At 42.6% G+C, this 24,852-nt stretch overlaps 1 protein-coding gene across 1 annotated transcript in view; it reads right to left on the minus strand.

The window, feature by feature from the left end:
* The window catches only part of LOC126458641 (glypican-5-like), a 415,406-nt gene that overhangs the window by 307,227 nt on the left and 83,327 nt on the right, over positions 1-24,852 (minus strand). Inside the window, exon 2 of the mRNA XM_050095808.1 lies at positions 5,423-5,581. Coding sequence (XP_049951765.1) covers positions 5,423-5,581 — 159 coding nt within the window. The remainder of the gene's footprint in view (positions 1-5,422; positions 5,582-24,852) is intronic.

The following is a 24,852-nucleotide window of genomic DNA, read 5'->3' on the forward strand; positions in this document are numbered from 1 at the left end:
CTATTTAAAAAACCCGCAGTTGATATCCGATTGACCTATGGCAGCGCCATCTAGGGGGCCCAACCATAGCGCCATCTGGTTTCCCCCTTCAGGCTAGACGAGTTTCGTTCTTTGTAGGTTTTTCGTTTGATGCTTATTTCGTGAGATATTTGGCCCGGTCACTATCAATGGACCACCCTGTATAGTTTGTCTGGAAGTAACATGTGTGATGTACTTCATAGTAGGTTGCAGGTTATAGGTGTAAATACGTCAAGATATATGTAGGAAGAAGTATTTCAACGTCGATCTGCTTGTACGTCCAAGATAGTTTCATAGTTATGTATTTGACACTAAGGTACATTCCTCCAAAGCTGCACGACTTCCGCCCTACATCCGTTATTATAAAAATGGCTGTGTGTATGTGTTTATGTGCATGTTCCACAGCTGCTCCTAAACCACCATACTGATTTCTGCCAAACATTCTACGCATATCCATTACTGTCAATCAATAATCGCTGTGGGGGTAAGAACAACCTACCTATAACAGTTCAGGAGATATGACGTCATAAACAACGAGATGCGTGAAAAACTGCTGCATCATCCATGACGTTTAGATTTATTACTTCCGCGCGTAACTGTATTCGCAATAAATTTTGGGTAGTATCCACATATGCCGTTAAGGGCATCTACAAATTTATATCGTGATTCAACACAGAGCTCTGGAAATACGACGTCATAAACGCTGAGACGAGCGAAAAAATGCCGTGTCATGCATGAAGTTTGAATAAATTTATTCTTTACTGCTAAGGTAGTCCTGCAGTCGTGTCAACTTAAGGGAATCCCTGACACCTGGCAGCGCTTTTGCCAGCTTTTAACTGCGAAGAGCAAAGGCCAGTGGGCAAAAACAACAGCCATGTATACAGCTACGAAGAGGTGTTGCCATAGAGGCGTTTACAAAATCGCATTGCAGACACGCGAAGCAGCTCCACCCAGTTTATGGTTTACGTTATTCAGAATTTTCTGCTCTGTTTTGGGATGGTATTTGTGTGAATTCTGTTTTCATAGTTCCTTCTCTATAATATTTCTTACGTTAAATGTAATTTCGTTCTGTTTTCTGTATGAGATGTTCCTTACATCTACTGCAACTTTAGCAGTGGCTATCAAGTGGTTTACAGAATTTTTCTGCAGTGTTGGGGCTATTTTGTATTTCAGAACTTTTGTTCAAATGGTTCAAATGGCTCTGAGCACTATGCGACTTAACTTCTGAGGTCATCAGTCGCCAAGAACTTAGAACTAATTAAACCTAACTAACCTAAGTACATCACACACATCCATACCCGAGGCAGGATTCGAACTTGCGACCGCAGCATTCGCTCGGTTCCAGACTGTAGCGCCTAGAACCGCTCGGCCACTCCGGCTGGCAGACCTTTTGTACGGAGACGTGTGTCGTTATCTGTAAATTCTATGTTTGTGAAATTTTCTAAATGTGTGTAACATTGAAAATCATTCATATTCATATTCATGGATAGTTTGTCGTATGCGATGCTGAATGTGTAGAAGATTTGTGAATTTCTTGGTACGGGTTCGTCGATTATGTCTGCTTTTATTCGAAATGTATCTATGTACAAAATGTGAAATTTAATCAAGTGTTGAAGATTTTACATTGTTACTTAACTTTAGATGTACTATATAGTTCTTGATTCACTGTTTCTTTTAGATGTAATTTGTCCTGGATTTCTTATCTTGTTCACAATCTTGCTGTAAAGGTCTTGATTTCAGTTACGACGTGCGGTCTTGCTATTACTTTTATGTAGACAATGTAGGAATGACATCATATCGACGACGGCGCTTATTATATTTGATGCCTTCAATTATCTTCACTAATTTGACTTTTAAGCGAATAAAACTCAGAATGTTCCCCTTTATTTTATGATATCCTCAACAATTTTTTTCCATACGGCCAGCAGCATAATATACGTCTGATGAAGACATGATTATTAGAATAGATGCACTAAATGGGTGCTTCTGATAATTAATCTTTATTCACGACCGACTGTTGCAATATACGTAGCGAATCTCTCATACAGAAAACAGAATGAAATTACAGTTAACGCGACAAACATTATAGGGGAGAAAGTATCCGAACAGAATGTATACAAATACTAGCCCAAGATAGAACTGAACATTCTGAATAACATAAAATGCTATTAAATGATGCTATAGCATTAAAAGCTCATAAAGGCAATAGAACGGTCACACTTAACAAAATCGACTGTGTAGGTAAGGTCATGTAATTCTTTGCCTCACAACACTACCAACAGTTGCGCCCAGTGTACAGAAACTATCCGGGATGTTTGTACGACTGTTTCATAATTTCAGAGATGTTTTCATGAATACATGGAAACGATTTTTTTCGATATTGCACTACAAACGCAGTTCATTTTTTGTTTCCGTTTCTGAAAATGAATTGGCAAAATGAATAGCTGGCAGTGCAGGGTTTTTCAGCTCGCCATATTATAATCTATAAGAAGGTATTTTTAGCATATAAATTGGCCATCTTGAAACTTGGTCTGTGAGCTTTAAAATGCAAGAAATAAAGAGTAAATGAAGAAAAAGAACCAACCATGTAACATATTTCGGACCATTTGTGTAGCAGGTATGCAGAGATCAAGAGATCGGTACAGAAGCAGACATAGCTGAAAGGTAGACGTCAAAAAAGGCAACCCTACCAATAAGGCAAAAGAAGGAAATAAGCGGTACGGTTAAGCTGTTAACTGCCGAGATATTTTTTTGGTGGCGCCTCGCTCCATAAGAGCTACTTCCATTAGGACGGAGGGCTGTCTGTTGACCCTAGTGCCGTTCGCTTGGCACTAGGGAGACACCTCCCAGTCGGCGTTTCCTGCCGTTGTTAATTCTACCTGTCGCTCCGGAGATAGGTCCGTGCGCCCCGAAATACGCCGTTGCCGGTTGGATCTCGGCGCGGGCCGCTGACGCCCCGGCTGGAAATAGCCTCGTTTCCGGACCTCCTCGCCTCCGCCTCCAGCGCCGCGGCCTTTTTATCCTCGCAGCCGCCCTCCGCCTCCGCCTCCGCCGCCCCGCTGCGCGCGACGCCGACGACAGCCTCGGTAATTCTGTCACGGCCCTCGGCCGCATTAAACAGCGCACGTCCTTTTTGAATGGCGGACTTCCTGCCGGCATCTCTCTCGGGACGCCACACACCACACACGAAGTTCGCGTCGCCCCGTAGCTCACAATACCTACGCTAAACGCATCGAAACCTTGGAAATGGGCCGTTACGTGGGGGGGAGGGGGGGGGGGAGGAGGAGGGGTGACAGGACAGCCACTTCACGCGTCTTCATCTGCGAGGTGCCAACCAGGGGCGCTCGGCAAACGAGCTGCCTCTCCGGGCGGCGGAACTCGTAACGGACCAGGGCCAACACACAGCACGATTCCTTTTCGTCATTTTATGGGCTGTCTCCTCTACGCTGTGATGTGAATCATTACCGCTCTTACTCTTTTCTTCCTTCGTTATGGTCCTCAGAGGACCGCGGGTAGGTCCTTCACGGATCGTCTTTCATTCTACTCTCCCGCGATGATTCCTTTGAAAGGGCACGACCGTCTTCCGTCCCCGTCTTTACCTGTTCCGAGTTTGTACTCCGTTTCTAATGACCTCATTGTCGGCGGTACGTTAAACACTAATTTTCCTTCCTTTTTTTCTCTATTCCTCCCAGAACGTCTTCATCCTTTCCCATCCCCTCTGTCCCCCCCCCCCTTTTCTTTTTGTGGAAATCTTCTGGGTATCCTGTTCTCTTGGTTACTCCAACTACGTCCACGGTTTGCCTGTGGTCTTCTCTGTCGTTGATCTTTGGCATATTGGTCAGTGTGTGTCTTTTGTTTGTATGGTGCCACACCCATTGTCAGTTTCTTGAGGTAAATCAGTTTTCTGCGTAAGCTGTTTTATTTTTTAAATAGCCCCTTTATTATATGATTCAGCTCTTACCTGATTTCGCTACCTTGGGCACTGTCAAGCTATTTCTGTTACTTGCCAGTAGAAACCTGTAAGTATATAGCTTCATATGTTTTCAGCTCTGTGTGCAGGAAGTGACATGTGATAACTTCACACAACCATGCTACGGGCACAACTTGCGTGTACATCACATCTGAAACGTGGCACTCATATGGGTCAAATTTTTCCCTTTTTACGTACGGATTTCACATCTCAAATGTCTATATCGTTTGTCTCAGTAACTAACATGGTTGTGCCAAACTCTTACCAAGGACGCCATCTCATGTTCGTTCCTCCACACAGTGTGAAGAATAAATGACGCTATATGCTTAGAATACTTTACTGCGATGCAACTAACAGAGATAGCTTGATAACGTCTACATGGGCGAATTTAGCTAATACTTAAATCATGAAAGGAAGTGATTATTTCCAAAATTAAATCAGCCTGCTCAGGGAAATGACTTCCGTCAAAAACTTTTCCTTCCCTTCTATCTTGATCGCCAATTCCAGCTAGTCTTTCCAGAGTTCAGCAAACAGCTTGGTTCCTGTGTTTCCTCTTGCCCCACACATAATCTTTTAGTTATACAGCCCATTTTCGTCCTGATCACCTGGACGGAAAACCTTGTCTCTTTCTGTCGGATTTCTCCATATACTGTTCTCGTAATCCGGTTGAGTTATTCCTTAAGTCTACCATCCATCTGTCACCACCTTCCTCAGGGCTCAGTATTTTGCACAATATCTTTCTTAGAGTTTTCTGTAGACGCACACTATTTATTCTATATATGCCTCTGATCACACTGAAAGCTGGTCTCATCTCCATCCTTTATCATCTCGTTATTGCTGCTGTTTCTTCCTGTTATGCAGAGCGTCCCAGGAGAACTGGTCAATATTCAGGGATGCAAAGGAACAAATTTCGAAGTAAAAAAGTATAGTATGCAAGGGGTCTAAAATGCATACCTTAACAGTTACGAGCATTACTTTATCTTCGTTACTGTCTTCCACGGCAAACTGTTTTTCTTTCCTTTTTTTGAGAGATGAAAGTACGGAACAAACGAGAGCAAAATGTACAGTAAAAATGGGATCTAAAGTGCACACCCTGAGAGCTACGAGCATCTTCGCTAATGTGAAACAAATCTCTTCTACTGAAGGTACCCTCCACCGTTGCACCCCACAGCACGCATGTACATGTAAATGTAGAAATGTAACTTCAAAATCAGGATGATTTTATCTATGGATTTTCGTCCGTGGACAGTAAACACGTTAGTGTTTGTCAGAGTTTAGTCACCACTGTTCTGAGGTTTTTACTGCACTAAGTCGTAAGAGGAACGGAATGAGAAAGAGCGAGAGACAGAGAGAGAGAGGGAGAGAGGGAGTGAGAGAGGGAAGAAGGGACGGAGGGAGGAGGGAGGAGGGAGGAGAAAGACGTGGGAGACTGACCTCGTATGGTGTTGGCGGCGGAGACGAGCAGGCCCTCCAGCGACCTGGAGTTGTGGTGCAGCAGCGCCTGGAAGTCCCTCCGCACCAGCCGCTGGAGCGCCGACTCCATCTCCAGCGTGCAGCACGACGCCTCGGACACGCACACGGTCAGCTCACGGCCTGCAACACCGGGTATTCCGAGGACACGGGTAGTAAGCAGCCTGTGGCAGCTGAAAGAACAAGCATATGATGAACACTCTGTCACCTACAAAGTCGTTGTTCCCAGAACGAATTTCCATTTGTCAGTGGAATGTGCGCCGATTTTAAACCTCATGGGGAAAAAAAACTATATGCCGGGAGGCAGCACGAACCTGGAATCATCGCCTTTCACAGATAAATGATTCTCTATGGACTGAGCCATTCAAGCACGACTCACGACCCACCCGTCTAGTTTTACTTCCGCCAGCACCTCACCTCCTATCTTCTAAATCTAAACTACACAGAAGTTCAACATACCTTGCGGAGCTAGCACGCCGTGGAACAAAGGATATTGAGGAGACAGAGCACTAAACGTATCTGCCATATTCTTACATTGAATTTATCAAGTGAGGAACCTCTATTGCGAGTCATAGATAGTTAAAAATAGATAATATACGCTTGATCAGGCTTTTCATTAAAACGGTTAAAAATATTTTCGGTAAATATTGTTTTATGTTTTATTAAGGGGTACAGAAATTTCGTTCGAACGTGGGCATGCTATCAGTAACGCATTCCACGGGAGAAAGACTCGAGGTAAAAATTGCACATGAGGTTTCTAGATTAAAACAAGAGATCGATTTTTATGCTTGTAAAACACTTCACACCTAAATTGAATTACTCGTAACGACACCAAAAATATAGCGTACTGAGAGAAAAGGGAGAAGAAATGCAGATAAAGACACAAAGTCATAAATTTAGAAAACATTGTCTATGGAGAGCAGCGACCTGATGCTATATTTAGGTTGGGATGAACAGACGAGATCGCAGTGTCATTTGTTTATTTAGTGGTTACGGCTCATGTGAAAGCCATCTTCCGAATTTTTGGTCCCCTGTGGCTGGTGCTGGCGTCTCCTCGGTTATCTCATGGTACCACTATCGTACACAGCGTGTTCATCTTGACCTAAGACACAGAAAGCGGCAACATTCCTGAGTAATATTATGTCGTCCAAAAACTTAGGCATACAGTTATGTGTGGTTGTTTGTAGTCTTATCTATCAATTATGTTCAGCGCTGGAAAGAAGTTCAACACTCTGCAACCAAGATAATCCCCATGTTAGGCGCAGAGGTGTTATCTCTGGAACCGCGCGACTGCCACGGTCGCAGGTTCGAATCCTGCCTCGGGCATCGGTGTGTGTGATGTCCTTAGGTTAGTTAGGTTTAAGTAGTTCAAAGTTCCAAGGGACTGATGACCTCAGATGTTAAGTCCCATAGTGCTCAGGGCCATTTGAACCATTTAGAGGCGTTATCTGGGCTGAGAGTGATTTTGGCCGGAATATAAAGCGGACCACGACAACTCCATTTCAACGTCGCCTAGAATTCTGTTTGTTAGGAAATGGTAACTGCGTGCCGTATTTTGTTGCTCTATGTCTGTGTATGCGCAGGTATTGTCCCATGTGAACCATTCCTCAAAACTTTATCACCTTGTGCTGGATTTTATTTCTCTTTGCATTGCGGTGCTCTTTGTCTCACAAGCGTACTTCTCTTTCTAAGTTCCTAGTTTTTCGGAGTTGCACCAAACGATCTAGACATACTGCATATTAGTTCTACAGGATATAATTCAGTGAATATTTCCAGGATAAGAAATTAATAGGTAAATATGCCAGTCGACAATGATAACCTCCTACAACACTCAATCAGGAATTTTTTTCTTGTAGCTGCAACGTCAACAACTGCCAAAACAGAAGAAGGAAAAGAATTATAACATCCGAGTACGTGACTGTCTGAGGAACGGGGAGCTTTTTAGGTCCAGGTAATTTGTGTTGTTGCAGAATACAAGAAAATTAAAATATTGCCAATTATAAACGTGTATCTACATTTTATAGAACCAACAAACGGCAAGCCGAAAGAGGAAAAATGATTTATTGTCATTTATACAACTCATATTCGGACCCTCTAACCACTTCTTACCCGCCTCTTACATGAACAAGAATCCTTACATTTTACAACATTGCTATACCTGATGCAACAGGACATTTAATGGCAATACACAGGTATGTTATTGATTATTAATACAAAAACTGTAACATAAAATGAAAACTTAGGAAAGGAAGAAAGGAAGGAAGAAAAGAAGGTAGAGGAAAGGAGAAGGGTGGATTGAATGAAATATATGCTTGAGATTATGTGTAACAGTTTTGATAAACTAAAAATTGTAGTAGGATTCAGAAACGTAAGGATTTAATCTATTCATTACAAGCCACAAGTTACTAGTTTAATTCTAAAATTGGAAAGACACTTATTCACTGTAATGTTATGCGAAGGTTACCTCAGAGCCGACTGTTTGCAGTACTTGGCTGAAATGCACAGATGAGAGAGAGAGAGAGGGAGGGAGGGAGAGGGGAGAGAGCACCTCTGCTGTCGCCACGAATGCAGTAACTCGAGTAATTCTGCCTGCGACGAGACCGGGATAACGCCAGACGTTACACTAGCATTCGAAGCAGTTACAAGGTTTAGAGACGCGGCAAGTGATAGGCTGGAAAATGTCTATTGTAGTTGCCGATATTTAACAGAAATATTTAACAGAAATTAACGCTATTGCCTATCTTATACAAGAATACAAAGATAATGAAAATTACCAATAATAGAACTGAAGAAATTAATGCCAATAAAGGACTCAAATAAGACTGCAGCCTGTCACCAATCTTATACAATGTGTATATACACTGAAGCGCCAAAGATACTGGTATAGGCATGCGTATTCAAATACAGAGATGTGTAAATAGGTAGTACACGGCGGTACGGTCGACAACGCCTATATAAGACAAGAAGTGCCTGGCGCGGTTGTTAGATCTGCTACTACTGCTACAATGGCACGGTATCAAGATTTACGTGAGTCTGAACGTGTGTTACAGGCGGCGCACGAGTGATGGGACACAGCATCTCCGAGGTGGCGATGAAATGAAGACTTGCCCGTAAGACCATTTCACGAGTGTACCGCGAATATCAGGAATTTGGTAAAACATCAAATCTGCGACTTCGCTGAGGCCAGAAATAGATCCAGCAAGAAAGGGACCAACGACAACTGAAGAGAATCGTTCAACGCGACAGAGGTGCAAGCCTGCAACAAATTGCCGCAGATTTCTGTGCTGGGCAATCAAAAAGTCTCAGCGCGCGAACCTTTCAACGAAACAGCATCGATATGGCCTTTCGTAGCAGAAGGCCCACTCGTGTACCCTCGTTGACTGCACGACACAAAGCTTTACGCCTCGCCTGGGCCCGTCAACACCAACATTGGACTGTTGATGACTGGAAACACGCTAACTGGTCGGAAGAGTCTCTTTTCAAATTGTATCGAGCGGATGGACGTGTACGGGTATGGAGATAGGCTCATGAATCCATGGACCCTGCATGTCAGCAGGGGACTGTTCAAGCTGGTGGAAGCTCTGTAATTGCGAGGGACGGGTGCAGTTGAACTGATATGGAATCCCTGGAACGTCTAGATACGACTCTGATAGGTGACATGAACGTAAGTATCCTATCCGATCACTTGCATCCATTCATTTTCATTGTGCATTCCGACGGACTTGGGCAAATCCAGTAGGACAATGCGACATCCCACACGTCCAGAACTGCTACAGAGTGGCTCCAGGAACACTCGTCTGTTTAAACACTTCCACTGGCCACCAAACTCCCCAGTCATGAACATTATAGAGCATCTCTGGGATGCCTTACAACATACTGTTCAGAAGGGATCTCCACCCGTTCGTATCCTTACGGCTTTATGGACAGCCCTGCAGAATTCGTGGTGTCAATTCCCTCCAGCACTGCTTCAGACATTAGTCGAGTCCATGCCACGTCGTGTTGCGGCACTTCTGAGTGCTCGCAATGGGCCCTACACGATATTAGGCAGGTGTACCAGTTTCTTTGGCTTTTCAGTGTAAAAGATTTGTTTAAGAATTGGATAGAAGAAGTAAATATGGGTATACAGATTAATAGAAATAAATATGTCAATTCCTTATGTATATAGGTAATGTATCAATTTCGGAAGCAAGTAAAAATCAACTGCAAAAAGTAGTGTATAAAAGACGTGAATTAGGGAAAAGGGAATGCGATCTTCGTATATCAGTAAAGAAAACTAAAATCGTTCCTCATCGTGTGAAATAACCCAGCCGCTCAAAAGTAATATTAGATAAAACCCCACTTGAAAAGGTCTACGGCTGTTTTCATGTAGGATGCATATGAGCTATGATGTGGACAACGATATAGAAAATAAGATTAACAGATATCAGTCAGTACACAGAATGATGAACAAAACATTGCAAAACAAATTACGGAAGGAAATAAAATTAAAATTTTATCAAACAATGGCCACCATGTATTGCTATATGTGTGTGTGTCATAGATCCCCAAAAAAGTGATAAAAGTTAACTACAAGAAGCTGCAATGAGATTTCTCAGGAAATGTAGCTATGTTACCGGGGAAGACCTTATAAGAAATGAGGACATTAGGTATCAAATACATACTTATAATGTTAATCAAAGGACTGAAGGGAAAAAAAAGCATTATGGGAACATCACCCTTAAAGAATGAGTATAGAGAGACTACCATATCTGACTTGTTTAGCAGTCACGAGGAACAAGTACAACTGCTTAAACCTTGAAATACAGGAGAAGAGAGGACGATGGAGAAATTTTGGTGTCACATACACATACGGAGGATAATCAATAATGAAAAATGAGCAAAATAGTGGTGGTAAAAAGAAGAAATGATATAAGGATATGCTTTCTAGTGTTGGTGGACAGCTGAGATTAGCCTTCGAAAGACCGTAATTTTTTCCTTTTGAAATGTTGTATTTCATTTTAATAGGATGGAAGAATTTTTATATTTGGTTCAGATGAATGAATGCATCTGAATTAAAAGGGTTGGTTCATATGGTTTTCTCTCGCGTTACGATATACGCAGCACTCAAAACTCTTGTCAGAGATTAGGCACACTGATTTTTGTTATAATAACGAGAATTTTCATGCCATATAGGCACGATTATCCCTTGTGTGCATGAAATAAAGCAATCATACTTTCTTTGCTGTATTTATGGCAATGTGAAGCCATATACCAGAATTCGAAAGAAGAAATGCTGCCAGCGTAACTTAGAAATAGGTACTCTCGGTGTAGCAAAGCAAATCAGTACACTAAATAATGGCAAGTATTCCGGTCCAGACGATGTACAAGTTAGGTTCCTTTCGGAGTAAGCTGATGCAATAGCTCAATATTTAGCAGTAATATGCAACTGCTCACTGGACAAAAGATCTGTATTTAAAGAGTGCAAAGCTGTACAGGTCACACCAATGTACAAGGAAGGAAACACAAGTTATCCGGTAAATCATAGGCCTCTGTCGTTGACATTAATTTGCAGTAAGATTTTAGAATATGTAGTGTGTCCGAACGTTATGAAAAACCTCAAAGAATTCGATATATTAATATACAGTGAGCATGGTTTCAGAAAATACCGTTCTTTTGAAACGCTAATGACTTTATTCTCTTGAAGTAATGAGTGACATCGATAGAGAATCTCAAAATGATTCCATTTATTTATAGATTTTCTGAAGACTTTGGACTCAGTTCGTCACAAGCGGCTTCTAATCATATTGCGCGCTTATGGAGTATCATCGCAGTTGTGCCAATGGAGTTGTGATCGGAAAAGTCAGAGTTGTTAGTAAGTGACGGGCAGTCATCGAGCAGTCATCGAGCGAAACAGAAGCGACATCTGGCGTTCCCCAGGCAAGTGCTATAGGGCGCTGATGTTCTTATCTCTATAAACGATCGGGATAACATGAGCAACGCTTAGATTATTTGTAACGGATGCAGTCATTTACCGTTTTGTAAAGTCATCAGAACACCAAAAGCAATTGCAAAATAAATAAGACTAGATATCTGTATGATGTTTACAACGGCAACTTATGCTGAATAATAAAAAGCGCGAGATCGTCCACATTAGTATTAAAAGAGATCCGTTACACTTCGGTTACACGGTAAATCACACAAATCTAAGGACTGTAAATTCAACCAAATATCTGCGGTAACATTTACGAACAACTTGAACTGGAACGATCATATAGATAAAGTTGTGGGGAAGGCGAACCAAAGACTGCATTTTATGGATATAACATTTAGAAGATGTAACAAATCGACTGAAGAGACTGCCTACACTACGCTTGTCTGTCCTTTGCTAGAGTACTGCTATAAGATAGGAGTGATGTAGGACATTGAAAAAGTTCAGAAGGGCAGTTCATTTTGTACTGTCGCGAAATACGGGAGTGAATGTTTTGGATACGATGCGTGACTTGTACTGGGTATCATTTAAACAAAGGAGTTTTTCGTTGCGGCGAGATATTTTTACGAAATTTTAACCACCATCATTGTCGTCTGAATGCGAAAATATGTTGTTGCCTGCCACCTACACAGGTAGAGATGAAAATCGTAAGAAAATAAGAAAAATAAGAGCTCACGTGGAAAGATTTAAGTATTCGTTTTTTCCGCGTGCTATTCGACAGTGGAATGGCAGATAAATAGTACCAAATTGGTTCGATGAACTCTCTGCCAAGCACTTAACAGTGAATTGCAGAGTAGTGATGTATAACTATGTACAAGCGTGTTTGCATCGTAGCCCGCGATTTCAGACTGTGACGTCAAACGGCGACGGATCTGGCTGGACAGCGCAGGTAGCGTTCAAGGAATCCTATAGGAAAAACAGCACAGGAGCTATCACTCAAAAGCATGCGCATCTGGGTCGAAGCTCACGTTCTAGCAGTCAACAGTGTCTTACTGCTGTAATAGAAAGGCGTCACGCCAGCCGTCAGGTGAAGTTACACAAGGACTATCACTCCGTGTGACACAGCTTTACTGGCTGGACTGCAGGCAGCAGCACCACCTTAGCCGCCGCGCCGGTGCGTGCTGAAGCAAACGCTGGCCTCACGTTCGCTGCCACACTGGACAAACTCCTATGTACCAATACGCGAAACTGCTCGTATTAGCGCGGTCGATTACCTAACAGCAATACAACTTCACCTAGGCACTGCCGATTCCGAAAGTTGTTTGTACATAAATTCGTCCGTTTTTTAAGAAACGGCTGCAGACGAACGCCTAATTGACTCTATTAAGGACCCGAGCTGTATGAGAGACATCTGCTCCGTGTGTCCATTCACAGGGTGTTTGATAATAATTGATAGCGAAAACTGACATGGTTGCGAATCTGTGGTTACGAACTACCACAGAGTTCAGCAAGAAATATTGCCACCTTCAGCACAAATGTGTTCGACATCCAATTATCCTCAATTTTCACCCAACAATTTCAGTTTAACAACAAATACAGTACTACTTTAGTGTACTGAGTATTATAATTTACTGTAGACTTTACCTGTTAAAGGAGGCGCTCTACGTATTGTCTTTACATTTAGATACAATGCAATGACCTACGAATTCCTTCTAACGCCTCTCGACCATCACATAAACATTGACAACATTGGAATTCTCTGCGGATATTAGACTGTATGCGAGTTGCGGCAAAAATGAGAGCGATAGTCGCAAACTCGTAACGTTCGGACCTCCACATGCCAATACATCTGTTATGACGCTGTACACAGAATCGTGGATGTGGTGTTGTCGTTGAGCGCATCACAATCAGCGAAACCCCTCTCTACTCCCACAACAATAGAAACTGCAACAATGGTCGCCATGCTGGTGATACTCCCTGGTTCTGCAGATATCGTCATAATATCGCCTCGCGTATGTGGCTTCTTGCCAACATGTCCTATCTCTGATACAAGGTACGTGATGTGGCTGCGCAGTACTGCACGGTGTAGTAGCCAAGTCTTGTGAGAAAATAGTAACGAATGGAGAGTTAAGTACGTCGTCGAAGTACGAGGGGCGCTCAATAAGTAATGCAACACATTTTTTTCTGTAAGCAGTTTGGTTTTATTTGTTGTTGTTGTTGTGGTCTTCACTCCTGAGACTGGTTTAATGCAGCTCTCCGTGCTACTCTATCCTGGGCCGAACGGAGTGGCCGTGCGGTTCTAGGCACTTCAGTCCGGAACCGCGTGACCGTTACGGTCGCAGGTTCGAATCCTGCCTCGGGCATGGATGTGTGTGATGTCCTTAGGTTAATTAGGTTTAAGTAGTTCTAAGTTCCAGGGGACTGATGACCAGAGCCATTTGAACCATACTCTATTGTGTGCAAGCTTTTCCATCTCCCTGTACTTACTGCAACCTACATCCTTCTGAATCTGCTTAATGTATTCATCTCTTGGTCTCCCTCTACGATTTATACCCTCCACGCTGCCCTCCAATGCTAAATTTGTGACCCCTTGATGCCTCAGAACATGTCCTACCAACCGGTCCCTTCTTCTTGTCAAGTTGTGCCACAAACTCCTCCCCAATTCTATTCAATACCTCCTCATTAGTTATGTGATCTACCCTTCTAATCTTCAGCATTCTTCTGTAGCACTACATTTCGAAATCTTCTATTCTCTTCTTGTCCAACCTATTTATCGTCCATGTTTCACTTCCATACATGGCTACACTCCATACAAATACTTCCAGAAACGACTTCCTTACACCTAAATATATACTCGATGTTAACAAATTTCTCTACTTCAGAAACGCTTTCCTTGCCATTGCCAGTCTACATTTTATATCCTCTCTACTTCGACCATCATGAGTTATTTTGCTCCCCAAATAGCAAAACTCCTTTACTACTTTAAGTGTCTCATCTCCTAATCTATTTCCCTCAGCATCACCCGACTTAATTCGACTACATTCCATTATCCTCGTTTGGCTTTTGTTGATGTTCATCTTATAGCCTCCTTTCAAGCCACTGTCCATTCCGTTCAACTGCTCTTCCAAGTCCTTTGCTGTGTCTGACAGAATTACAATGTCATCGGCGAACCTCAAATTTTTTATTTCTTCTCCATGGAGTTTAGTACCTACTCCGAATTTTTCTTTTGTTTCCTTTACTGCTTGCTCAATATACAGATTGAATAACATCGGGGATAGGCTACAACCCTGTCTCACTCCCTTCCCAACCACTGCTTCCCTTTCATGCGCCTCGACTCTTATAACTGCCATCTGGTTTCTGTCATAATTGTAAATAGCCTTTCGCTCCCTGTATTTTACCTCTGCCACCTTAAAACTGTAAAGACAGTATTGGAATCAACATTGTCAAAAGCTTTCTCTAAGTCTACAAATGCTAGAAACGTAGGTTTACTTTTACTTTACTTTACACGTGGCTAAGGCCTTATCGACCATACACCTGCTCTACGAGCCTCTTCCAATTATTTCTATCCAGGGAAATTGTTGTCCAATCAGAGTTGATGCCCATCCTAGCTGCATCTTCCCGGATATTCTCCATCCACCTAATTCGAGGTCTTCCTCTTCTTCTCTTTCCTTCTAATTTCTTAGTGGATGCTATTTTGGGTAGTCTGTTCTCCGGCATCCTTGCTACATGACCAGCCCAGTTCAGTCTTCTCTTCTTTAACATTTCCACAATGGTACTATGATTGTACAGCTCCCGTAGTTCTTCATTTTTCCTTATCCTCCACTCCATGACATTTTCATCGAAGATTGGTCCAAATATTTTTCTTAGTATTTTTCTTTCAAATATCAACAGTTTTTCTTCATCTTTTTTCCTGAATGTAATAGCTTGACATCCATATAATGCTACTGGTACAATAGTTGACTGATAAAAACGGATTTTGAATTCAGTACTAAGTGATCTCATCCTTAAAATTTTGATACAGCTGTAAAAAGTTTTATTAGCTGCTGCTAGACGGGCGTCTATTTCTATTTCTGCTCTATTGTCTCTGCTAAAAAGACTCCCTAAGTACTTGAAGTGGTCAACTGCCTAGAAAGTGAGACCATTTACGGTCAGTGGTGTATTCTTTTGGAGTTTTTTACTTATGACTAGATATTCTGTCTTTTCTTCATTCACATGAAGTCCAGCTTTCTCAGCTATTTTGTAATAATTTTGCATCATCCTGATTAATTCAGCTTTTGAAGTGCTTATTAAGGCTACATCATCTGCATAAGCAAGTCTAGTAATGTTCTGTCCCTGCAGTTGGATCCCTTGTGGATTAGTTTTGGTGAATTCTCTATCAATCTTCTCTAAGATAATATTAAATAGAATAGGTGAGATGGCATCCCCTTGTCTCAGTCCAGTGTACACCTTAAAATTTTCAGTTTCTCCTGCAGGTGTCTTAACTTTGCATATGGTTTCTTCCAAACACATTTTAAATAATTTGATTAATTTTAATGGTATTTCAAATTCTTTCATGGTGTTTAAGAGTGTCTGTCGGTGTATGCTATCTTAGGCCTTCTTGAAGTCTATAAATAGAATATGGATATCTACATTAAATTCCCATGCCTTCTCATTTATTTGTCTCAATGTGAATAAGTGATCCAAAGTGGATCTGTTAGTGCGGAAACCACATTGGTAGTCCCCAATCAGTTTTTCGGTTATGGGAATCAGTCTGTGTAGTATACACATCGACAAAATTTTATACGTGACATCGAGTAGGGCAATTCCTCTGTAGTTATCACAGACAAGGGGATCATTCTTCTTAAAGATGGGGCATATAATTGCAGTTTTCCAATCGGCCGGTATGTTTTCTGTCTCCCAAATTGTTTCAATTAAGGAATGTAGTTCTATTTCCAATTGTGGTCCTCCATTTTTTAAAAGCTCAGCATATACTTGGTCTTCCCCACAGGCCTTGTTGTTCTTTAATTTCTTTATTGTTTGTCTTATTTCATTTACTGATGGTGTGGTGACTTGTATATCAACTGTATCTGGTTCTTCAAATGTAAAGTAATATTGTGGATCATTGCAGTTGAGCAGCTGTGTAAAGTATGTCTTCCATGTTTCTTGTATGTCATTCTTGTTTGTAAGTATTTTCCCATTATGGTCCTTTAGAAACTGTTCCCTTTTAGTGAATTTTCCCAAGGACTTTTTTATATTCTGGTACATCTGCCTTGCTCTATGATGCTTGAAATCATCCTCCGCTTCTCTTACCATGTTGTTGTAGTGTTTTCTCTTCTCTTGTCTTAGAGTTCGTTGTGTTTCCTTGCGGATTTTATAGTATCTCTCCTTTAGTGTAATATTGTCCATGTCTTGTAACCATGCCTTCCTCGCATTTTGCCTCTCCCGTACTCTTTCTTGGCACTTTATATTAAACCAGATTTTGTTAGTTCGTTTTCTTTTACCTATAGTTTTGGAAGCTACATCTTGAATACTGTTTCTGAGGTGTCTCCATCTACTTTCCACGTCTTGCTGGTCACTATGTGTCAGTCTAGATTCCGATAGGTTAATTTCCATTTCTTTCCTAAAGTTTTCTTTTATTTTTTCTTCTGCCAGATTTTCTACATCGTACCTTTTAATTTCAACCCTATTTGTACTTTGTTTCTTTTTTAGCTTTATTTTCATTTGAGCTATGATTAACATATGATCTGTCTCACAATCTGCTCCCCTAAAAGTTCTAACGTCTTTAATACTGTTTTGAAATCGTCTTTGGATGGCGACATGGTCAATCTGGTTCACTACTTTTCCATCTGGTGATATCCATGTCCCTAAATGAATGCGTTTGTGTTGGAATTTTGTGCTGCTTAATGTGAGACCATTTGCCATTGCAAAGTTTATGAGTCGCACACCATTCTCTGAACTTTCATCATGTAAGCTGTAATTCCCAATGGTTGGTTTGTAGATTTCTTCTTTTCCTACTTTGGCATTAAAGTCTCCTAACACTATTGTTACATTATGTCTACTTATTGAATTATATGTCTGTTCCAGTTGACTATAAAATTCTTCTTTCACGTCATCTTCCTTATCTTCTGTGGGTGCATGAACATTTATAAATGTAATATCAAACCACTGAGCCTGAATTGTAATGTGTGATATTCGGTTATTAATTGATTTGAATTCCTTTATTGTGTCAATTGCTGTTTTATGAATGTAAAAGCCCGTTCCAAATTCATGGCGCTGACCGCAGTCTCCATACATTAATGTCCCGTCTCCTACTTTCATTGATCCCGTTCCCTGCCATCTTCTTTCTTGGAGCGCTACCAGTTGTACCTTGTATTTTCCTAGTTCGTTTATTAGTATTTGTGCGCTTCCTGGGCGGTATAGACTTCTGACATTCCACGAACCAAAAGAGAAATCCTTGTAACTTTGCCAATTTCTGTTCCAGTAAATTCTGTCCTGTTTCCGAGGCATACCTTGAGTGTCCTGACCGGCCATTGTTTTACATGAGTGGGTTGGTAGCCCTCTGCACAACCCCCAACCTGGAGGACCAGGAGACTTGATTTTGGGGTACTCTACCCCTAGGGATTTGCCTTCACCATGGCTTAACGAGTCTTCCCTACCCGTGCTAGTTTTGGTCCACCCCGGGTATTTTATTTCCCCGGTACCCCCCATTTCTGGAGAGCATTCCCCAATCCGCCACCCGGGGAGGCGCCCGATGGGGGACTAGCAACCCCAAACGTAGGTTTGCCTTTCCTTAATCTTTCTTCTAAGATAAGTCGTAAGGTTAGTATTGCCTCACGTGTTCCAACATTTCTGCGGAATTCAAACTGATCATCCCCGAGGTCTGCTTCTACCAGTTTTTCCATTCGTCTGTAAGGAATTCGTGTTAGTATTTTGCAGCTGTGACTTTTTAATTGATAGTTCGGTAATTTTCACATCTGTCAACACCTGCTGTTTTTGAGATTGGAATTATTATATTCTTTTTGAAGTCTGAGGGTATTTCGCCTGCCTCATACATCTTGCTCACCAGATGGTAGAGTTTTGTCAGGACTTGCTCTCCCAAGGCCGTCAGAAGTTCTACTGGAATGTTGTCTACTCCCGGGCCCTTGTTTCGACTCAGGTCTTTCAGTGCTCTGTCAAACTCTTCACGCAGTATCGTATCTCCCATTTCATCTTCATCTACATCCTCTTCCATTTCCATAATATTGTCCTCAAGTACATCGCCCTTGTATAGACCTTCTATATACTCCTTCCACCGTTCTGCTTTCCCTTCTTTGCTTAGAACTGGGTTTCCATCTGAGCTCTTGATATTGATACAAGTTGCTCTCCTTTCTCCAAAGGTCTCTTTAATTTTCCTGTAGGCAGTATCTATCTTACCCCTAGTGAGACAAGCCTCTACATCCTTACATTTGTCCTCTAGCCATGCCTGCTTAAGCATTTTGCACTTCCTGTCGATTTCATTTTTGAGACGTTTGTATTCCTTTTTGACTGCTTCATTTACTGCATTTTTATATTTTCTCATTTCATTTAGGGTTCCAATACACCATCGTATTCCACACTCTTTGGACCACAAAATCCTATTCCTCAACATAATTTCCGTTCGATATGATGGCCTTACGCCGCCTTACTGGGAGCGTCTGTATGCCTGCGTGGTACCAACCTACTGGTCGACGTTGCTCCATCAGTAACCACCCAGTCATTCATTACTGCTTTCCGCGGAGTGCATCCTTCATTTGGCCAAACACATGGCACTCGGAAGGTGCGAGGTCCGGGCTGTAGGATGGATGAGGAAAAACTGTCCAATGACCTTTTGTTAGCTTGTAAGGTACTAGGAAAATTTCACTTCCGTATCTCCAGTTTTATAATTTCGTATCGCGTCTGCAGATACCTTGTAGCATTCAGTCAGGAAATCGGTACTGCAGAATGCACACAATCGGGAGTAAGATTTCAGTTCCCAGGCTACTTGAAGGAGCCGGTGGAGCACATGGCGTAGCCAGTGCACGTCTGTGTGAGGCGCTGCGGCTGGACATGAGAACGCCAGTTGCATCAGCAGCGGCAGGAAGCAAGTAATCTTGTTTAATATATATATTTACTAATAAAAGTAACTTTTTCCAGTATAGATATTAGGTAGGTCATAAGAACTTTCTTACAACAATATTAAAACCTTAGCAATCGAATACGAATAATTTTCAAACTATAGAAAACGTACGAACCGCTACGAAAAATCACGATTGTAAGTGCGGGTAGAGGCTGCGCGCCATAGTCGCGAGTCGCCGATAGGACCCTTCCAATCTAGTTTCGTCCTAAGACTGTGCTCACAGGAGGTTGTTAGTTTCCCGTTAATCATCCATTATTCATTGTGTTAAAATTTCCAGTTTGTAGTGTTTAGTAAATAAATACATATTATGGAATCCATTTTGAACGTTATTCCGAATAGTACAGCTTCCCGCTTCATCACTTAGCATCTCAGGAAGTGCAGTTGCACTCTGTAGAGAACCCGACGGCACTGATTCTGTTCCTGCAAGGGGCACAAACTTCTAGAGCTTCTCGGCAAAACAGGTAGAAAGAACCACACACGACGACCCAGTAAGACAGTCCAACGACGGATTGTCTTAACCTTCGCAAAACTTGGATGGAGAAGCACGGCCAGTCATATCGTACGCCTCTCCTACCGTCCTCTACGGACTCCACGATGGAAAAATGGAAATGAGCGTTTGGCGTCATCGGCCGGGAGGCCCCTTGCGGGACAGGTCCGGCCGTCTTGGTGCAGGTCTTGTTACATTCGACGCCACATTGGGCGACCTGCGCGCCAGATGGGGATGAAATGATGATGAAGACAACACAACACCCAGTCCCTGAGCAGAGAAAATCTCCGACCCAGCCGAGAATCGAACCCGGGCCACTCAGCTATCGGGACGGACTCCGCAATTAAACTGAGACATTGCTGGAGGTTAAGTACCAGTTCTCTGCCAGCCCCTCTCGAGTGCGCAGTGTTGTGCGACGCCTTGCGCTGTCGTGGAGAAGGAGAAGTTTAACGTTCTTGTGGCGGCGATCACATTGGAGGAGTCACAACTGTGTGCGGTCGGGCGGCACGAGGCAGCTCGGACAAGTTTGCGCGACCTCGTTGCGATGATGACAGTCACCTCGCCCAACGACTCGCACTGCTTTTGTTTACTGCTAGGTCTCCGCAGACATTCTGCAAGCCCCTATCAATACCTAAGATTGTCTCGTTCTCCGCCAAAAGAAAATCTGTGACAGCTCTCTGCTTGGAACGCACCCTCGTTACAGGAGGCATTTGGAATGCTACGTACAGAGCCACCACCAGTCGGAACGTCATAAAACTATAGGGGCTGAAACGAGAACATCCCACGATGTCCCACAAGAAATTCAGCATTTTTCAACTGAAGCTGACCGAGAAAAAAAAAGTGCTGCGTAACGCCTCTCGTATTGCGACATTGCCACAAACCCAACAAACAGCCCGGCACCAGTCAATCGAGCGACTAAGCTAATAAACAAGGGCTTTACAGTACACTGTTAACAAACATAGCTTAACTGATCTCGGAACACTGCGCTACGACTAGACAGAGGAGCCAATGACAGGTCTAGAATGCAATGTGGACCATATAAGGAGAAGCGCCTCTCTCTCTACAGCCGGCCTCTGAGGACAATGACCGGCCGCGGTGGCCGAGCGGTTCTAGGCGCTTCAGTTTGGAACCGCGCGACCGCTACGGTCGCAGGTTCCAATCGTGCTTCAGGCATGGATGTGTATGATGTCCTTAGGTTAGTTAGGTTTAAGTAGTTCTAGGGGACTGATGACTTCAGATGTTAAGTCCCATAGTGCTCACAGCCATTTGAGCCATTTTTTTCTGAGGACAATGCAGAATTAGAGCCACTGAAATGGTGGTGTGTTTTCAGGATCACGTCATGTCAGGGACAGACGCGGTAACGAGGAAAAATTCCGAATCAAGGGAAAATCCGAATAAAAATCGGTGTGTACGATGACCCATGACAGAATAGCAGACCAGATTGAGAAGCAATGGGCAAAGAGCAGATGATCAGGATTCTCCGAATGAGATGTACGGACGTGGCAAGAGCCAGGCAGGGGCAAAACAGGAGTATCAGTAGCCATAAAGGGCTAGGCGGACGAAGCTGCATCAATATCAGCATAGTTGATGAGATTGCGTGTCGTGTCGTGGGTGCAATTTATAGTAAGAGAGTGTTATCATAACAGACGCAATGGTGCAAGCTAAACATCGTCTCTGTGCAAAGATATGGTATTTTCGTGGGTATGACTCCTTCAATACGAACAGAGCAAGAGTTAATACTGTTTCTGAATAAATTTAGAAGTTGACTTTTCCAATTCTGCTTGACATTATTTCAAGTCACCTCCAATCCTTACCTTTTGTAATAGGAGATTTGACACTATAGCCAGGTCAAGAGTTCCTCTCACAAAGACCAATCGCTAAGCTCCCTTTACCATCAGCTGGTATTTTTGTGATGTCTCCGAGGCCTTCGATTGTCTAGCTCGTGATACTCGCTTAGAAAAACTCAATTCAATGGAACTGATGGCTTTGCAGAGAGCTGGTTTGAATGATGCTTGTCAAACAGAATGTAGAGGGCTGTGCTGAATAGCTGATACAATGTTGGAAAGGTAGAAAATTTTAGTGATGGGGCAAAAAGAAACAAACAAAAAAAAAAAGAACAGAAAGTAAGTCCCACAGGGTTCAATTTTGGGTCCATTCCTGTTACTTATATACCTATGTGAATAACCTTCCACATTACACTCAAAAAACCAAATTGGCGCTTTTGCAGTCATATAATAATTCCCATTAGAGAGAAAGAACAGAAGAGTTAGTAAACGATATTTTCCAAAGAATTAATAAGTGGTTCTCTGAAAATGGACTCTCTGCAAGTTTTGGAAAAACACTCTGCATTCAGTTTTCTATAAAACAAATAGAGTCATCTCAGTAATGGACGTAACACATGAGCATCGGTCAGTAGCTCCAAATACATGGGTGTACATGAAGATGAAAACTTGAGATGGTTCAAAATGGTTCAAATGGCTCTGAGCACTATGGGTTCAAATGGTTCAAATGGCTCTGAGCACTATGGGACTTAACTTCTAAGGTCATCAGTCCCCTAGAACTTAGAACTACTTAAACCTAATTAACCTAAGGACAGCACACACATCCATGCCCAAGGCAGGATTCGAACCGGCGACCGTAGTGGTCGCGCGGTTCCAGACTGTAGCGCCTAGAACCGTTCGCCCACGCCGGCCGGCACTTGAGGTGGAAGAAGCATATTACTGAGCTTCTCAAGCTTTTACTCTTCGTATGACTTCTAATCCTGGAAACAAACGTAACAGTCTGCTAACATTTTCCACTCAAAAAGTGCTGATTGCAGAAAAGAGAGCATAAAATATAATATGTCGTGTTCACCCAGGGACATAAGTAGGTAAATCTTCAAAGAGCTAGGTATTTTAACTGCGCCGTCGCAATACACATGTTCGCTAGTGAAATTCGTCATAAATGATAAATCAAAATTGGCAAGAACAGTCATGTACATATCTACAACCCCAGGGGGAAAATGATCTTTATTACCCATTATTAAAGCTATCAGTGGATCAGAGAGGAGTTCCGACCGCAGCAATAAAATTTTTTGATCATTTTCCCAATAACGTAACATGTCTGACAGGTAGAGAAGAAAGTTTTAAATCTAATTTTAAAGCATTCCTCCTGGACAATTCCTCCTATTCCGCTGACGTATCTCTACGTAAAATCTATGATCCAGAAAAAAACAATGTTTTTAACTGTAGTTACATGGGTAGGAATAAAATGATAATCCGTTCCTTAGTGTTAACGCTAATCACATATGCAGATCCTGTAAACTGACTCGGTCCACATCATTTCGATAAAAGAATCGTTCAAATGATGTATACCATGGAACATACATCTAACAAACTAGCTAAGTCACGAACCATGTCCCCAAATCTCAAGCGATACTCACCTATGGGACGTGAGAGTGGCCGTGTGAACAAGTCCTTCTTACTCGAGGCATATCACAATCTACTCACAAACAATCATCTTTCAAACGCAGTTTCAAAATGAGAAACCCCCCTACTTATCTTTGCTTTTTCTATCTGCTTTGTTGCGGTTTCGCTGAAATGCTAATAAGTTGCATACCCAAGAGTGTAGTACATATCATACTAGTTTGGCGTTTCTTTCATCCATCTTCATGCTATTGCGCTTTTAGTGAACATTAGTGAGCTAGTTGTCTGTAATTCAATTGATCACGAGTGTGCTCGTAGTCTGGAGAGGTACAAAATAGTTTGAAATACAAGGACCGGATATCTCGCAGCTGTTGCTGTATCTGACACATATCTCGGGACATTTTTGCGACGAGTGCATTGAGCAGAGAAAGTGTGGAGCAATGGCATCTTCAGATAGTTGCAAGAAGAAGAGATGAGGTGATGAAAAGATCGTGTAGATGCTGTATTTCAAACGACAAAAAGATCGTGTCGATGCTGTATTTCAAACGAAACTTTCAGGGCAAGTTGAGATGCCGGCAGTTGTCGCTATTTGGACCTTGTTACAGGACTTGTACTCACACGACGCAAAGAACACAAATTTGTCGGTTATTGTCAGCTGTTGAGTGGTACTTAAGTAAATAAATTAGTGAAATAAAAGTGAACTAGAAATTAGAATATAAATGGAAAACTTGGTTTAGTTTAGAGAGTTACATACTGGCATTCAGCGGGCAGAACAGAAGAGACAATGACCATGAAGTCAGCAATTCCAAATAAGCGGGCGCTGTCGATTCAGCCGTCAGGGCATCGCCCGACCGGCTCACGTATTTCTCAGTTGTCGCATGTGAGCAAAGGCCCTCGCCTACATTCCAAGAGCCAATGACCGACGTTAAGAAGATTCTTCGAGAAGCTTTTCAACGTGACGGAAGAGGTAATGACCGGCTCACGTGTTTCTCAGTCGTCACATGCGATCAGAGGCCCCCGCCTGCATTCCAAGAGCCAATGACCGAGGTCAAGAAGATTCTTCGAGAAGCTTTCCAACGTGACAGAAGAGGCAATGGCCGTGAAGTCGTTCACCTCCAGTGAACTGAAGTGAATAAATACGCAAGACGCGGTGGGCCCGACAGATGAAGACGGGGACGAAGACGAAGACGGAGACGAAGACGAGAGACGAAGGAATAAAGGAAGAGTAGCAGTAGTTTTCAGTCAGTTTCGGTGCTGAAGACCGTCATGCAAGAAGAGACTGCATCATGCACAGACGCACCAAGTCCGCCGCTGTAATGGGATAGCAAGCAGCAGCCGCGGCGCCAGAAGACAGAAGTTAAAAGGTATTTGAAGTCTGGTTTTTACGTACCCGGGTGACTCGTGAGGACGGGAAAGAGACGGCCTCACCTCAGCAGTCACCTGTGAGCCGGGATAAAGACCTGACAGCCGAAGACTGGCAAG

The sequence above is a fragment of the Schistocerca serialis genome, chromosome 2, assembly GCF_023864345.2.
Source record: "Schistocerca serialis cubense isolate TAMUIC-IGC-003099 chromosome 2, iqSchSeri2.2, whole genome shotgun sequence".
NCBI lineage: Eukaryota > Metazoa > Arthropoda > Insecta > Orthoptera > Acrididae > Schistocerca > Schistocerca serialis.